This window comes from Astatotilapia calliptera, chromosome 6 (genome assembly GCF_900246225.1).
Source record: "Astatotilapia calliptera chromosome 6, fAstCal1.2, whole genome shotgun sequence".
NCBI lineage: Eukaryota > Metazoa > Chordata > Actinopteri > Cichliformes > Cichlidae > Astatotilapia > Astatotilapia calliptera.
The window spans coordinates 31,327,761-31,344,091 of NC_039307.1; the positions used below are offsets into that span (position 1 = coordinate 31,327,761).

Genomic DNA, 16,331 nt, shown 5'->3' on the forward strand with positions numbered 1-16,331 from the left:
TTACAAAAAACCAGCTGAACATGAGAGGTTTTTGGACCAATTTTGTGTTCTCCATTCTTTAAGCACCGGTTTGAGCACCGTTTGAGCACCGGCACCGTTTCAAAAGTACCGATTTGGCACCGGTATCGGATAAAACCTAAACGATACCCATCCCTAGTTAACAGAAGCTATGACTCATTAAACTTGGCAATATTTTCCCAGTCTTCTATTGTCCAACTTTGGGAAGCCTCTTTGGACTGTAGTCTCAGTTCCTGCTCTTAGCTGGCAGGACTGGCACTCATTGTGGTCTTCTGCTTCTGTAGCCCTTGTGCGTCAAGGTTCGGGGATGCTCTTCTGCATACCTTGGTTGTAATTTGTGGTTATTTTAATTACTGTTGCCTTCCCACCAGCTTGAATCAGTATGACCATTCTCCTCTGAGCTTTGACATCAACACAATAGTTTCAGTCAGAGAACTGCTGGTCACTGAATATTTTCTCTTTAGTTGACCATTCTTTGTAAACCCTAGAGATGGCTGTTTGGGAAATCACAGTAGATGAGTAGTTTTTACTGAGACCAGTATGTCTGGCCCCAACAATCTTACCAGGTTCGAAGTCACTTAAATCGCCTTTCTTCCTCATGATGTGTACATGCTTAAATGCAAGCTGTGGCGACATGATTGGCTAATTGCGTTTTATGATTATTACTTTTACAGTGCAATCACCACACAGTTATACTTTTGGGGTCTTATTGTCAGTAACAGGAATACAATAAATATTCTGAGAACGCACACACACTTATCTACATAAATAAAACACAGACTCATTCCATATCAGCTGACCAAATTTTAAAAAAAATTCCCAGCCTCACTGAAGGAAACGGTTTCCAAGGCCTAATCCGTGGATCGACTTCCTTCGAGGCGTGGACGTCTATCAGCAGAGAATGTACCTTCACCTATCAGCAGAGAATGTCCCTTAGTCTGTAACACAGTCAAATATATTCTCAAGTAATATTCAAGCATGCCATTCAGCGTGTTAGTACGAGCTCAGGAGCAGCTTGGGAGAACAAGAAAACAGAGACTGCTTCAGGTTGTCTTCCCAAATTGACTCAACTTTATTCACAAGTACAACAGTTTATATAGAGGGTAAAATTCATGAGACAGCAGATTATCAGTTTAAACCAGTACAGACCAAGATAAGGCAGCGTCTTCCTGCCCATGGGTGAAGAAGCATCCTTTGTGTAGTGTATCAGTTCAGCTACAATTGTGATTATCTCAGCGACATATTTTCAAGGCACAAAACGAAGAGTTCTTACATTAGTGAAATCTGAAACAAACCATTTGGCCTCAACAGGCGTCTCCTAAAAGATTAAGAAACTAATGTAGCTGAGGGAGTGATCTCTGTGGTATTTCAACCTTGTACCAGCCTGTGATTCTCACACATCAATTCTTGGGTCAAAGAGAAAAATAACTAAAACAAAGGGGCTTTATTGAATGACAGAGTTTTCCTGCATAATGTCACTATAAAACAATATCCAGTAAATGCTACCATGGTACTAAAATACCTAACACTCACCATCTCTGATTTGGCTTAAAACATTCCAGGATAATGATACACTTCTTATTAATAGAAAAACTGCCCAATTTTAGCTCTCTAACGTTATTAATTTGTTCACTAAATGCAAAAACAAAACTACATAACTGCATAAATTTAACATCAAATCCATGTAATTACAAAGATATTAGAACTTTAAAAAAGAAAAAAAAACCATTCATATCGCACTCGAAGAAGACGCTGATCGTGAACGCGCTCCGCTGCCCCTGTTCTCCGCGCATGCTCTCTTTAATCGCACCGTCAGGAAAAGTTTGCAAACACAATGGCTGAGGAGCAAGCTCAGACATCAAACGAAGAGCCCGTTCCTCTGTTCCTCATAACATCAAACACGGCACAGCAGAATAAGAGAAAAAAGCTCGCAGACAAAGAGCGCGTTGAGGAGGGAGTGTCAGATGAAGCCAGGATAAACATCGGAGCCGCTTTTCAGAGGTGGAGGGAGATACGGGAACTGAAAGGGTTCAAAACTGATGCAGAGTTCGCGACATTTCTGCTGGACAGGTAATAATACCCCTAAATATAATGGTAATAATAATAGCTCAGCTTCATTTCGTTTTGCTTCAGATAAAACACAACATACTGACTGAAATGACGCATATCTTGTGAGTGATGTTGCGGTGGGCTAATGCTAGCTTGTTCCCAGTACTGAGGTTTGTGATGAGCGCGTGAGTGTGAGGGGTTGTGTCAGGAAGGACATCCGGTGTGAAAAACAAAACAAAACTGCCAAATCATACATGTGGAGCTACAAGATGTGAATAAAGAGCAGCATGAGCTTTAGAAATAGGTTCACTGAGCTAAAGCTGAGTGAACCTAACCATTAATCATATGTTGATTAATGGTTTTCTTTCGTTTTTGATGTACTGCAGAATATTTTTATAAAATCCCAAGCCAGGAAAATCACCTTCATGTTTTTCTGTGTTTTATCTTCAGCTAATTTGACACAAAGGCATCTGCTGTGATGATTACACCTTTGATAAAGTCTTGCAAGTGTCAGCTTCCTTTTTATAGATACAGAAATATGTAAATGTACTGATCTGAATTATGTTTCTGACTATCTGAGGCAAAATTTCCCAGATGCAAATTGAATTGAATCGAATCGAGGATCGAATCGATTTGGGACCTTGTGAATTGGAATCGAATCTATTCTAGAAATTAGTGACGATACCCAGCCCTAATAGTCTCCTTTGCATTAAAAAAGCCCTCCTTCTTTCGGCTGCACCCTTTAGGGGTCGCCACAGTGGATCATCTCCCTCCATTTCACCTAAGCATCCTCTGTATGGAAATCTCATTCTTTATTATCTGTATGTTTCTGATGTAACCCTCCTTTATCTGGGCTTGGGACCGGTGTACACTGGCTTATGCACTCACGTTGTGTTTCAATAAATGGAAAAAGGAAAAAGAACATGAACATGAATCAAGTTGGAAAAACATCATGAAGTCTAAGAAAGTTTTTGAGTTGTTGACATCATACTCAAATTAATGGCACATAAATATTTCATTAACCGCAATACATTTGATTAATTGTGCAAATGTTTGTTATTCAAATAAATATTTTTCCCACACTTAATCTGTAATATGGTAATTGTTTGTAACCATAGACTGTATATCAAAGATGGATGTAAGCACATCACCCAGTGCTCTGGAACATTGCATTTTGAAGCCTCAACGTTAACGCTTTGGCCATCATTATGTAAAGCAGAATTCAAAGTACATCAACTGACCCCATTTGTGGGCATTTATCTATGCAAAGTGAAGGATTGTGGGTATCCCTCCTACACAGTTGTCCTTCCTCAGCGTGTAGTGTGACAGTGATCACCCTATGAAGAAGTAAAATGCTGAGTGATTGAAAATTTAGAACAGAGAAGAGAGAGTTTACCAGGCCTAAACGTGAGGTTATAATGTTTTTGTTTTCCATGTTATGAGTTAGCTCTTGCATACTATGCTTTTGTGCAATTATTTAAATAATTAGTAACCAGATGTAATTTTTCTGGATTTTAGTTTGACCTCCATGAATTGATTTTCTGCAGAGATGCTGACTTTGAAAAGGAAGAGCTGAGTTTCAGTGAAGCAGAAAAACCTTCTGCTCAGGTTTCAATGTCAAGGTATATGTTTTTTTTTATTAATAGTATTTATTAGTTGTTTTTTTTTATTAATTATACTGTTGTCACAGATTATAATTTCTAGGTCAGACATATATGCATACCTTGTACAGTTAGATCCTGTATTGACAGACAAAGTTCAATAAAACAGTCATAATCTGAATGAATTGCAGACTTTTACGGTTTTTTAAAAAGTAGTACATTAGCAGAATTGCAGAAGTTTTTCTATACAGTCTTGTATTTTTCAAGGTCTCATATGTAATTGGACAACTTCACACTACCGTAAATGGAATGCTTATTTTTAATGAGTGAAAAGTCAACTTGTCCAAAACAAGTATGCATAAAACTGCAAAGCTATTTGTCATCCCTCAAACTTGATGATGACTTCAATTTCATCGTAATTCCCATACACACAATATTTACATCAACTTATAAGTCATTGAAATAATGTTCGTTTTCCTTTGCTGTAGTGTTGACCGTGCAGAGAACTGGGTGTGTTCTCCGGGCGAGGACAAAGATGTTTCAACATCAGAGGATGAGGATGGCGTCAGTGACAATAAGGATGAGGACTACATCCCTCCAGTATACATTCAGTAAGCCCTTCATTTAAAAGTTCAGGTTCATGAAAAGTTGTTTCATTTTTCTCACTGTCTTCCCTGTTCCTCCAGCAGTGGCAGTGCCAGTAAAACTAACATGCACTCGGATGCTCCAGAGTCTATCAGCAAAGGGGACGCTTCACATGAAACTGCAGAGCCAATGGAGCAGCTGCCAGGGGGCATGGAAAAAACGAAAGTCCAGAGTGAGGACAAAACTGGTTATCCCGCATCCATTATTTACTGCTGACTGATTTAAACACCAGCAGCAGTTGTGTGAGATTAGAAGGATTTTATATAAATGTCTCTGGGTCGGGTGCATCAACAGATCGTTATGAAGCCTGGTCTTCACTGATAACTTAGTTTTTGTTTGGACCAATTTGTAGGATAGATATTGTGTACAGCATCCACCAAACAAACCTAGTCTTACTTATACCTGCTGTTAGCATGTGAGTGCCCAGGTCATTTTGGCTGTTGCCTAGCAACCACAATGTAAATTTGTCATTTCAAAGTTGGCAGCAACTCTGAAATAAGACAGTGAACAAAGTCAACGGAAGATCACACTGATTATGTAAATCTCTGACAACTCTGTCTTTTAACTTTAGCATAAGTGTTACTTTGACAATATGAAAAAAAGTCTGAGTTACAAGCCTTTCAAGCACGTGCAGTGGGTCAGAATTTAGCTTTTTAAGTCGCCATATCGAGATCGCCCCGTGAAGTTTTCTCAAGATCAAAAGAATATTTAACAGATCTTTAAAGGAAGGAAGTTACAGTTTCAGAGAGTCACTGGGCTGAGTGGGTGCACTGGGTCCTAGTATGCAATAAATGGGGATTATTTTCAGCTTTCTGTCATGTAATGCTGCTTCTGAATTAAAAACACTGGGGCCATGTTGGTTCAGCCTCTTTATTCACGACAGAGTTCAAGCCAGTATTTTAAAAATGTTATTGAACACTTTTACACAGGAAAGGCAAGTAGGCCTTGAGTTAATGTAACCTGACAAAGTTTTTTACATATCTTTAATTTTTCTTTTTAAAATATGTTTGCTTGAAGTATTGAGTAAAACAATATTACTATAGCAAATCGGTTTATTTAAATATGCTGTAGTTTAAAGAAGTTGTAGTTGTTAACAGCGCTGATAGTGGATTTCTCAAAAAAAAAAAAAAAAAGTTGACATGTGCTATCCTCCTGAGGTTTTCTTTGTTACGATGGCAACACATCCCCACAAGTCACTGGAGAAAAGTTAAACACCAAAGTCGTCATTATTTTCTCTGTAACTTGGTGCCTATAATGTTATGCTGATTTTTGTGTCATTTGTTCCTACAGGAAACAGGCCTCATCATCAGCTTGGAAACCAGGAAAGGAATGCTGCCAACAAACACCTTCAAGTGAGCAAATTTACACCTTATAGATTAAGACTTCTTAAACTGTTGATAGCTGTGCACCTATTTAAGGAGGCGGGGTGTGATTCAGGGCTACACAGAAAAACTACATCCATTAAAAACCTTTGCACAGCATTTTTAATGTGTCTGTTCAGAGGATGGACCTTTTTAAAGGGACCTACACTATTATCAGTGATTACAAGCTCCAAAGTTTTATTATTGGACTCTCATAGAACAGTTTGGAATGATTCATGGTTCAAAATAATCCCTGTTATTTTATACTTTAAACCGGGTACCCGGGACAGGCTTACTGAAGTCTTACCTGGATCCAGACTCAGGGTATAGGCTTGGGGACAAGCATTTGGTTGCTCAACCTGAAAAAGGATGATGTGGGTCCATCCTCTTATGGGCCCACAACTCACAGAGCAGGCCATAGGTGTTCGGTGATCTGTGGCAGTCAGAGGCGGAGGCCCTGGCTCTCTGATCCTTGGCTTACAAATCTGATACGTGGCACGTCACCTCTCTGGTGGGGAAGGAGCCGGCGCTTTTGTGAGATACCAACTAGATGTAGCCAAGCTCACCTCAGTCCATAGCTCAGGCTCTGGAACCAGTTCACAGATAGATTGGGGAGAGCTGAAAGTAAAAGCATAGGTGTCGATTTAAACTCATTTCACAATGAGTTTCCTTTGAAGACTGGCTGGGCTCTTCCTTAGAGGTAGGGCAAGGAGCTCGGTCATTCAATACTGCTACTCCTCCACATAGAAAGGAGCCAGTTAAAGTGGTTTGGGTATCTCCTAACAGGAGGAGACCCTGGAGTATTGTGCAAATATGAGAGCATGTCGGTTCAAAACCCAGATGTATCACCCAGAATGAATTGTGCCTTTCGGAAACACCCACATGTTGAAGTACCGCAACTTCAACATGCAGCGCACCACAGCGAGTAGTTCTACATGTTGAAGTTTTTGTACCAGATGCACAACCTCAAAAGGATCTGTGAGTCCTCCTGACATTGTTTGTTTTTTGGGCAAATGTGATAACCACTCCACTGTGGAGCCTTTGCTCAGGCAAATGCTGACAGTTTAAAACTTCATGTGTTCACAGTGGAAAACAAATGAAGGCCACGGAGCTGAAACACGGGAGCAAGATCATGAAGCAGCACCTACAGGTAAGTTAGACTATTTTATTTTGATGTCATATTTTTTCTTTATAAGATCCGATCCACAAGACACATAAAAATATCCTCTGCTGGCCATAAAAGATTTTTAAGGTCGCAGAAAAATCTCTTGATGTTTTGATTTTTGCATATAAGCGTGATTGAATCAGAAGAATGTTTTTATCTCTTTAATGCAGCAGTAATCTAAACAGAGTTTTGCTGCTAGTGCTCGATGCCTTCCATACTCACACTAATGTTCTGAATATTATTATTTTCAGGTATTTATTTTTGTTCAGGAGAATTTTTAGGTGCGAGTTCAGAATCCACCAGTGAGCACACCGGCCTCGCTTACAAGACAGAAGAGATAAAACCGCCGCAGGCGCTTCGCAGACCGAAGAAGATCTACAAGTGTCAGACCTGTAGTAGAGTGTTCCCTCGGTACAATGCACTGCAGCGCCACCTTGTGATTCACTCGGGAAAAAGACCTTTCAAATGCTTTATATGTGGGAGAGGATTCACCCAGAGTGGAAACCTCAAAACACACATGAAAGTTCACAGAGGTGAGAGGAACCTCCTGCTGTGCTCAGGACACTTTAACCACAAGCAGTCATGTGATTAATTCAGTTGTGCTCATGAAAGCATCTGTCGAGTTTCTCCTCTTGTGTATCACGATGTTTCTTCTTTATTTAATTGCCCATCTGTATCTATCAGTCACTGTATTTGTTCCTCCTCACAGGTGAGCTTCCAAAGTGGACCTTAGTTCAAAAGAAGAGCGAGCCTAAAGAATCGCCTGCTACAGTTCACGTGTGTGGGGAGTGTGGAATGGACTTCCCTGAGAAACATCAGCTAGAGGAACACCGTGAGACTCACAAGAAACCCTACGCATGTCCCGACTGCGGCAAGAGATTCAAACAGGAAAATGGCGTTAAAATCCACATGCGGCTCCACTCAGGAGATTCCCTTTTCTTCTGTTCCGCCTGTGGGAAACACTGCACTACGGCTAAAATGCTTAAAATACATATGCTCACTCACACCGGAGAAAAGAATTACCATTGCGATCAGTGTGGGAGGGCGTTTTCACGCTCTTCCTATCTAAAGTTGCACCTCAGAACTCACACTGGAGAGCGACCTCACCTGTGCTCGATCTGTGGTAAACGTTACTCCAGAGCAGATACTCTTAAAGCCCACCTGAGAGTTCACACTGGAGAGAACCCGTACACGTGTAAGATGTGCGGGAAGTGTTTCTATTATTATCAGGGTTATCAAGCACATGTGAAGACTCATAACAAGAAGCCCAAAAAAGCTACAAGACCTCTGGGGAGACCAAAACAACAGCTGATAGTGGTAAATAATCAATAATGGGATTTTAGAAAAATAAGAAAATATTAAATTATTTTTGTTATATAATATACCTTTAACTCTCTACAGAGAAATTTCTGAAGTGGTTGGAGAAGCAGTGTAAATGTAATGTGTTTTTTAAGCACAGTTGCTGTTATGTGACTAGAACTGTGAAGACAATAAATCCTAATAATTGTTCCTGTGTGTTTTGTAATTGTAGTCTTAACAAACTCTTAAACTTAATGTTGATTATTCCAGATATTGGAGACTTAGTGGATCTGATACAAGGATTTGCCATTAAGCCAAAAGCTTAATCCAGTGAAGCTAGAAATATCACTGTTATTTGTTTTTTGTCCTTGGAAACAATCAGCCAATCACACCTGAACGTGAGGTTAGCTTATCAATCACATTACAGCAACTTAGTGCATTTACACTTGTCAAGATGGCCTGCAGAAGATCAGATCAGGAAAGAAATGTGATTTAAGTGACTTTGAATGTTGTGTCCTTGTTGGTGCCAGACAGACTGGTCCGAATTTGTTCAGAAACTGGTCTACTGGGCTTTTCCCACACATCTAACCCTAGGGTTTACAGAGAACTGTCTGGAAATGACTAAAAAGACTAATAGTTTTACTTTGAAATTCAGATTGTAGATTGAATTTGATGGAAAGAACAAGAAACCATGGATCCATCCTGCCTTGCATGGAAGGATGGATGCTGGTGTGAGCATCATTTAAACACCACAATCTACCTACCTGAGGGGGTTCTGACCAGGTCTTGTTGACTTGTAAAAGCTTATGGGACATTTTGTATTTCACCATTTATTAACTGCACAGAGAAGGCATTGTTTACATAGTTAGTTTTCTTTAAGCAAAAAGTATTATTAAAGTTCTTTATGTCCTCTTTTTTGGAAATCAAAATATGGTCACCCTATCCAAATAGATCTTTTGAAACCTAGTCTTGAGGTTTCAAAATATGCAGTACATCTTGATGTCTTGAAAGGGGTCACAGTGACTGCATCCACTTTTAATATAGAGTCTATGTTAGAGCATAGGGAAGCACTTTCATCCATAGCCATGATTACTTCCATGTTGATGGCCAGTATGCTCTCAATATAGTTATAATTTGTACTCTTTTTTTAAATTTAAAATACCCTGTCGTTATCCGGTACCCAGAAAGTATATTTATTTCCTTGAAAGCTCCCATTTGTTCTGCCGTCGATTTCTCTAACCAGGGGTTTCTCTGAACACCAGCAGTGCGAGAAGAACGCCGGTTCGTGAACGCGCCGCGCACCGCCTCTACCTTGCGCATGCGCTATAGCTCCAAATCTTCGGGAAAAGTTTACAAACAATGGCTGAGGAGCAACCTCCAGCATGCGACGAAACGCCCGTCCCCCTTCTCCTAATGCCAGCGAACACAACAGAGCCAGTTAAAGAGAAGGTTCCCGACAACCAGCGAGCTGAAACGAAAGCGTTAGCCCGAGACAAAAACAGACTAAACATTGGAGCTGTTTTTCACAGGTGGAAGCACGTACGGGAACAGAGAGGATTCAAAACAGATGCAGAGTTCGCCACATTTCTGCTGGACAGGTAGTTACCTGTGCTTGAATCGTGTTTAAGGTAGCTAAGATGTCAAATGTAACACGCCGTGCTCTATCACTGTCGTGTTGTAGTCAAGCTAACGTTAGCGTCACCATAAAGCTAAAGTCACTGAGTAGCATAGGGGTTTGGTTTTGTTTTAACTATGAGTATCTGGTAGTAGTCCAGCTGCAGCCACTGACCGAGTGCTGTGAGATGGGCGTTTCCTGATTAGGCTCAGGGGGTGTGTCCTGCAGGATTTGCGACGCAACAGCTAGACGGTATAGCGAAGAGGGAAGTGATTGGTCCCTGGCTTGCAAAGCACATAGGCACACAAAGGTAGTTTCTGATTTAACAGTTACCGGAAAAGAAAGTAAAACAAATAAAGTACAGCAGTGAGGGTTTTTATTTTTTTTTGTATTGCTTTGTTTTTTTTTCTTTAAAACACTGTTGGACTTTTTAATTAAAGCTCCGAATGATGTTTGAAACATTTGTTCAGTTTGTTAGTGTGTCTTTAAGCAGCCTTTCTTTACAAATCAGAAACTGTTTAAACAAATAAACTAGTCCAGATTTGGTCAGTGTAGTAGTTTTTGATCTGGTCTCGCTCTGATGTGGGCTGTGAGAAAAGAACATAATAAATGCCTCCATAACTTAGAGCGATGGTTTCAGCTGTGTTAATAGTTAACCCTCAAATGTATGTTGCACTTCTACAAGATTTACAGTACTATGTAAAAGTATTTGCCGCCTCCCTGATTTCTGAGAATTTTACATATTTGTCAAATGTTGAAGAGTTGCATCATCAATACATTTTAATATTAGACAAAGATAACCTCAGTTAATAAAAAATGCAGTTTTAAAATGATGATTTAATTTATTGACAGTATTTCTGAATGGAAAGGTTTCAGAAGCTGTGACCACATGGAAATGGCACACAACGTGACACCTTTAATTTAACTTATGCTGGGTGCAGCTTGTTGAAAAGCAGCGTGTGCAAGCCTGCACTGACATGTGAAACAGGGTATAAAGCAGCGTATATTGTGTTCATCAGTGTTTTATTGGGTCGTAACTGTCTAATAATATATTTTGCATTTTACAAAATATGAACAGGACAGAGGAAATTACTTGTTTTCCATGTGAGTACAAAGGACATGGTTCGACATCAGAAGAGGAAACGGCAAAAGGGGATGGTTGCTATGATGACAGCGATGATCAGGATTACGTTCCCCCTGTACATGTTCGGTAAGCTCTGAACCAGAAGTTTGTATCAATAAAAATGACTTTTTTTTTCATGACCTTTTCTTATTCCTACAGTGCTGGCTGCCTGAGTGCTCCCAAGTCGGTCACCAAACAGGTCCCCGTGCATGATGCTGTAGATGCAGAACAAACAGAACAGCCACCAGGAGCAGAAACAATCCACGTTCAGAGTGAGGACGGCAACACTGGTCATACTGGATTCATTATTTAGTCATGATTTTCTGGAAAACGGTCAGGTTTTCTGTGTAACCTTGTTAGTGGTTGTAATATAATAATGGGTTTGTTTATATAGGAAACAAGCCTTACCATCTGCTTGGAAATCAACACAAGGTTTGGAGAAAATGCATCCTGTAGATGTTTAAAATCCCACCATTTCACAGCAAACACTGCTTTCAAGCAAGAGAATTTAAAGCTCTTTGTGTGTTCACAGGATCAGGAGCAAAAACCTGAAAACACCTGTTCAGCAGATCAGTCTTCCCGGACACCAGGGGCTTCCTCCAGACCTCCGTCGTATGAGCTGGAGCTCACGCCATCTGTCTCACATCACAACGTGCCAAAGAAAATAAACCGGAATGAGACGAACACTGATGAAAATCCCAGTGAAGACCACAGACCTGAAACACAGGATCACAGCACGGCACCCACAGGTGATGGAGTGTTATTAAAAAGACTGACAGACAGTACATGTGTTGCATAAGATGAAGCTAAAAATCATGTTCATGTCTTGGGCTTCACCAACATTCATTATGAAAGATGGTCCTTCTTTTTGTGGTACACATATGAATATTATTTTGAGCTTCATTTAATTTGTGGTTTAACTTCTTGCCTTCTGTTAGAAAGATATCAAAAGTAACAGACAGTCGATTTTCTGTCTTCTCCTTTTTTTATGCTTTATATGTCTGAAAACTATTGAAATAAGAGAAAGATCTACACACACTTTAATATCATAATTTGATTATAAATGGAAACCATACACACACAGTGCATGCAGTGCAACAACTTCACACTGATATTTCTGTATTTTGAGGAGAAACTCTCACTCTAGAACCTACCAGTGTACAGAGCAGCTCCCAGGAGCTTTGTAAACCAAAGAAGACGTACTACTGCCCGACCTGCGAAAGAGTGTTCCCCCGGCACAACGCCCTGAAACGACACCTCGTGATTCACTCGGGAAAAAGACCTTTCAAATGCTTCATATGTGGGAGAGGATTCACCCAGGGTGGAAACCTCAAGACACACATGAAAGTTCACAGAGGTGAGAGGAACCTCCCGCTGTGCTCAGGACACTTTAACCTGTTTCAGTTAGATGTTTGTGGCAGTTGAAAATCCTCTTTACTCATCTTTTACCGAGCTGCACAAAGAACAGTTAAAAAATGTATGGACTGCTGAGTAGACTCGACTGGTTTCACGGTTTTGTTGAATACCTGGGTGTTTAGGCATTTTGATGTTTTGATGGTTTTCAGTACCTTCAAAAATACAGCTGCTCCTCTTTCAAATACTGATGTTAAGGTGATGCATTTTGCACGGCTTGTGCCAGCAGAGGGCAGTCTCTACTGGTCGAACAAGCATGAGCTGTGTAAAGATTACAGTCAGTTTAATTTAAAAAAAAATAGTGTTCACTCATAAATAGAATAACATCTTCCAAAAAATTGATGCACTCTCCTAAACTTAAAAAAATCCATTAAAAATGCATGAGAGCGGACGCCGATTTGTAGATGCCGCCATGTTGCCCCACCAACTTGACTATAGTGGGCGAGATAGACATCGCTGCTCCACCTAATCTCATTGTGGCTGTATGTTGTTAGAGACCAACCACATTTGTATTAGGCCAACAGTCGGGGAGAAAAAAACTCATAGGTGTCCTTTTAATTGGTGTCTGCAACCGTTAGATTCAAGATAAAAAGCATCATAACTTGCCGACGAGAACAACAACAATTTTCCAAGAGATATGATGATGAGAACGAACTGTCTCTCTTGCCCAATCTCTCGAGGCCACCTGCGTAGGCTGCGGACTGTTGATCTTCGCCTAATGGGCGAAAGGACACTTTCTCAGGCTGAACTGGTATGCCAACAGCTGTGCACATTGGCATACCCCCCCATGTTGCTTGTCTTGTGTTTTTATGGTGTTACGATGTGATATTTGTGCTTTTTATGTGCTGGAGTTTTTGTCTTTTCCTCATGCTGACTCCTTTTAAGGATCAGTATGAGCAGAAATTCTTTTTTTTCTCCTGATCTGACCTTTTGTTTTATACATTTCATTGTTTTTCCTTTTGCTACCTAGCCTGACCTGTCTCCCTAGCGTGAAGTTGTGTATTGTAAGTACGGTCGGCAAGGTTTGTTATCTCAGTTGCAGGCAACTGCAACTGAGAAACAAATGCATTATCCAATCCAATCCAATAACTGTGTTTTATCATCTGAGAAAGGGTGCCAAAGAAACAAAAACATAAAGGAAAGAGAAAACATGATCAGCATCTGGACAAAATGTCATCTTCTTCCTCCTCAACTCTGACCTCTAAGCCGTCAGCAGAAGTCAGGCCTTTTAACACATGAAAATATCCGTGAACATGCTTATTTATTCTCAATATTGTCACAATTAATTATTGTCAGCAGATTAAATATGTGATCCTCCCGTCTCCAGACAGTGAACAACACTGATAAACAGTTTGATCACAATCACTGAGCATCAGAGTCCAACAAAGTCAAAGAAAGTTTCACTAATCCTGGCTAACAGCAGCTAACAGAGGATAACAGCCGCTAACAACAGCAGCAGCTTACCAACAGAAAAGTTCAGGATATCCAACAACTCGCCTAAGTATTGCTATCATTGTATAGAGGTGAGTTTCAATGAGTCATTGACTCATATCGGACTACTTTTAAAAAGTATTTTTTAATTCAGTTGACTGCAGTCAGCAATCTACTAGTGAGATTTTACACGCTGTACCCTTACTTTATTCAACTGGGGAAAAAACAAAAAAAATCATCCAATTAAAAACAATTACATCATCTTCGTTCAGCCAACTGCTGGTTGGTAGTTTCCACATAGCAGGATGAGTCATCAGTTTCTTCAGCAAATGTAATGAGAACTTAGTGTGAACTCAACAAAACAATCAATGCCTCGACCCAAGTTTTTCAAGCAGAGGCTCTCACTGTGTAACATCATGAGCAATTTTATTCAGTTCACCTGGCTGTGAACTTGAGGTTTTGTTTTTTTTGTTTGTTTACTTTATTTTTAATTGTGTACATGCTTGTATTTTTCACAGGAGAGTTACCAAAGTGGACATTAATTGAAGAGAAGAGCGAGCCTAAAGCATCTCCTGCTACAGTTCACATGTGTGGGGAGTGTGGAATGGACTTCCCTGAGAAACATAAGCTAGAGGAACACCGCGAGATTCACTGGAAGCCTTTCGCATGTCCTGACTGTGGGAAGAGATTCAAACATAATAAGAGTGTTAAAATGCATATGCGCCTCCACTCAGGAGATTTACCTTATCTCTGTTCAGAGTGTGGGAAGACTTGTGTCACGATGGAAATGCTTAAAAAACACAAGTTAACTCATACCGGAGAAAAGAACTACCACTGTGATCAGTGTGGGAGGGCATTTTTGCAATCTTACAACCTCAATTTGCACCTGAAGACTCACACCGGAGAGCGATCTTTTCTGTGCTCGATCTGTGGGAAACGTTACTCCAGAGCAGATACCCTAAAAGTTCACCTGAGAGTTCACACCGGAGAGAACCCGTATGCGTGTAAGATATGTGGGAAGTGTTTCTATTACAATCAGGGCTATCAAGCGCATGTGAAGATTCATGACAAGAAGCCAAAAACATCCATGAGAACTTTGGGGAGACCGAAACAGCAGCTGATAGTGGTAAACAAACAGTAATGTGATCAAGAACATTTACAGCAGTCTGAGAAGCCTTTGATTATTAAACCTAAACAAAGACATATACTCCTTTCTGTTAATCTGACTTCTGAGCTTCAAGAGATATATGCATACTTATGAATGTGGCACAATGGCATTAATCTGATGTTTAATAATTACCCTAAAATGGAGACAGGATTGGTCAAGATTGTCTGATCCATTGATTAAAGTCCCGTAATCGCACATACAGTGTGGCCTCTGTTTTAAAGAGCTGATGACAAGCCTCTAACCTCGTGCATTATGTATGCCAATTGATTTATCTTTATATCTCGCAAGTAGTATGCAATACTGTGCAAGTACAGTGTCTTGTCCCATCAGTGTTGTAATGAACGTAGCAGTCTGTTGTCACTTTAACAGATTCATCAAGCCAGCAATGTTACATATCCAGTGTCTGAAAAGAGTTAATTTGAAATAAAATCTCTCGGATGACTCAAGTAGAAAAAGTATTCCTGTAGTATATTTTGTATGGTCACTTCCATTGTCCATAGTTTGGTCAATGGTTCTTAAAAAAAAAACAAGTTCTTTGTATTTTTGGTTCATCCAAACTTGATCGTTGGATTAGAGTTAATGAAACATGACAATGAGCACATTTGAAATGTGGTGGATTGGGAGAGTTGCATCACGGATGTGCAGCCAACATATCTGCAGCAACTGTGTGATGCTATCATGTCAACATGGACCAAAATCTCTGAGGAATGTTACAAACACCTTGTTGACCTTCCTAATGTTGTAAATCTGCTCAACATTTGGCAATAAAAACCCTTTCTGATTCTGATTCTGATTCTTGAATCTGTGCCACAAAGAATGAAGGCAGTTCTGAAGGTAAAAAGGCCGTCCAACGTGGTACTGAAAAGGTGTGTTTGGCTTCCAGAAAGATTTTAGGTTATCTTATGCATAGACTTTCTAACCCAGGTACATTAATGTTATTAAAGCGATAGGCATGGTCATAGTGCATAGGTAGGCTTTGAACAATGCTCAGTTGGTACGGAGAGACCTGAAATGTGCCAAAAATATATTCCCATGTCATTACATCATGCCAGGATGGATGCTTTCATGCGGTTTACAACAAGTTCTGACACTACTGTCCAAATGAAGACTTGTCAGATCAGGCAACATTTCTTCAATCTTCTAATATCTAATTTTGGTGAGCCTTGATGTCAGGAGTGACACCTGGTGTGTTCTTGAAAGCTGTAACACAACCGCTTCAAAATGATAAGTGTGCATTCAGAGATGCTCTTCTGCATACCTTGGTTGTAATGAGTGGCTGAGTTACTATTGCCTTTCTAGCAGTTTGCAGCAGCCTGGTTATTCTCTTCTGACATCAACAAAGCATTTTCACCCAGAGAACTGCCGCTCACAGGATATTTTCTCTTTTTTCTAACTGTGTCCAATTCAAAAACACTTAAATTGGCTTTCTTCCTCATTGAGTTT

At 40.1% G+C, this 16,331-nt stretch overlaps 2 protein-coding genes across 7 annotated transcripts; both read left to right on the forward strand.

The window, feature by feature from the left end:
* The first annotated feature begins 1,717 nt into the window (after positions 1-1,717).
* LOC113024531 (zinc finger protein OZF-like) lies at positions 1,718-8,348 on the forward strand. Of its 3 annotated transcripts, none has more exons than XM_026171703.1 (8): positions 1,718-2,088; positions 3,615-3,689; positions 4,157-4,279; positions 4,358-4,485; positions 5,604-5,665; positions 6,761-6,824; positions 7,091-7,372; positions 7,549-8,348. In XM_026171703.1, exons 1-8 carry the CDS (start codon positions 1,853-1,855, stop codon positions 8,169-8,171), a joined length of 1,593 nt encoding a protein of 530 aa, XP_026027488.1. In that variant the 5' UTR covers positions 1,718-1,852; the 3' UTR covers positions 8,172-8,348. The 3 variants fall into 3 exon arrangements, with proteins under 3 accessions (XP_026027488.1, XP_026027487.1, XP_026027490.1); XM_026171702.1 differs by having other exon boundaries at positions 1,721-2,088; positions 4,355-4,485; XM_026171705.1 differs by having other exon boundaries at positions 2,025-2,088; positions 3,586-3,689; positions 4,355-4,485.
* An 847-nt stretch (positions 8,349-9,195) lies between these two features.
* LOC113024529 (zinc finger protein 70-like) lies at positions 9,196-15,083 on the forward strand. 4 transcript variants are annotated; one of them, XM_026171696.1, is made up of 7 exons: positions 9,199-9,736; positions 10,832-10,963; positions 11,036-11,166; positions 11,271-11,308; positions 11,409-11,625; positions 12,006-12,233; positions 14,239-15,083. In XM_026171696.1, exons 1-7 carry the CDS (start codon positions 9,498-9,500, stop codon positions 14,859-14,861), a joined length of 1,608 nt encoding a protein of 535 aa, XP_026027481.1. In that variant the 5' UTR covers positions 9,199-9,497; the 3' UTR covers positions 14,862-15,083. The 4 variants fall into 4 exon arrangements, with proteins under 4 accessions (XP_026027484.1, XP_026027481.1, XP_026027483.1 ...); XM_026171698.1 differs by having other exon boundaries at positions 9,205-9,736; positions 12,024-12,233; XM_026171697.1 differs by having other exon boundaries at positions 9,206-9,736; positions 11,036-11,148.
* Positions 15,084-16,331: the final 1,248 nt, after the last annotated feature.

What these genes read in the sequence shown, in the direction of transcription:
- LOC113024531 (XM_026171702.1), top strand. Translation starts at nt 1,853, where the DNA reads ATGGCTGAGGAGCAAGCTCAGACATCAAACGAAGAGCCCGTTCCTCTG. An exon ending in GCGACATTTCTGCTGGACAG is followed by an intron (nt 2,089 to 3,614) that starts GTAATAATACCC and finishes GATTTTCTGCAG; the next exon opens with AGATGCTGACTTTGAAAAGG. An exon ending in GGAAAAAACGAAAGTCCAGA is followed by an intron (nt 4,486 to 5,603) that starts GTGAGGACAAAA and finishes TTGTTCCTACAG; the next exon opens with GAAACAGGCCTCATCATCAG.
- LOC113024529 (XM_026171696.1), top strand. Translation starts at nt 9,498, where the DNA reads ATGGCTGAGGAGCAACCTCCAGCATGCGACGAAACGCCCGTCCCCCTT. An exon ending in GCCACATTTCTGCTGGACAG is followed by an intron (nt 9,737 to 10,831) that starts GTAGTTACCTGT and finishes AAATATGAACAG; the next exon opens with GACAGAGGAAATTACTTGTT. An exon ending in ACACATGAAAGTTCACAGAG is followed by an intron (nt 12,234 to 14,238) that starts GTGAGAGGAACC and finishes TATTTTTCACAG; the next exon opens with GAGAGTTACCAAAGTGGACA.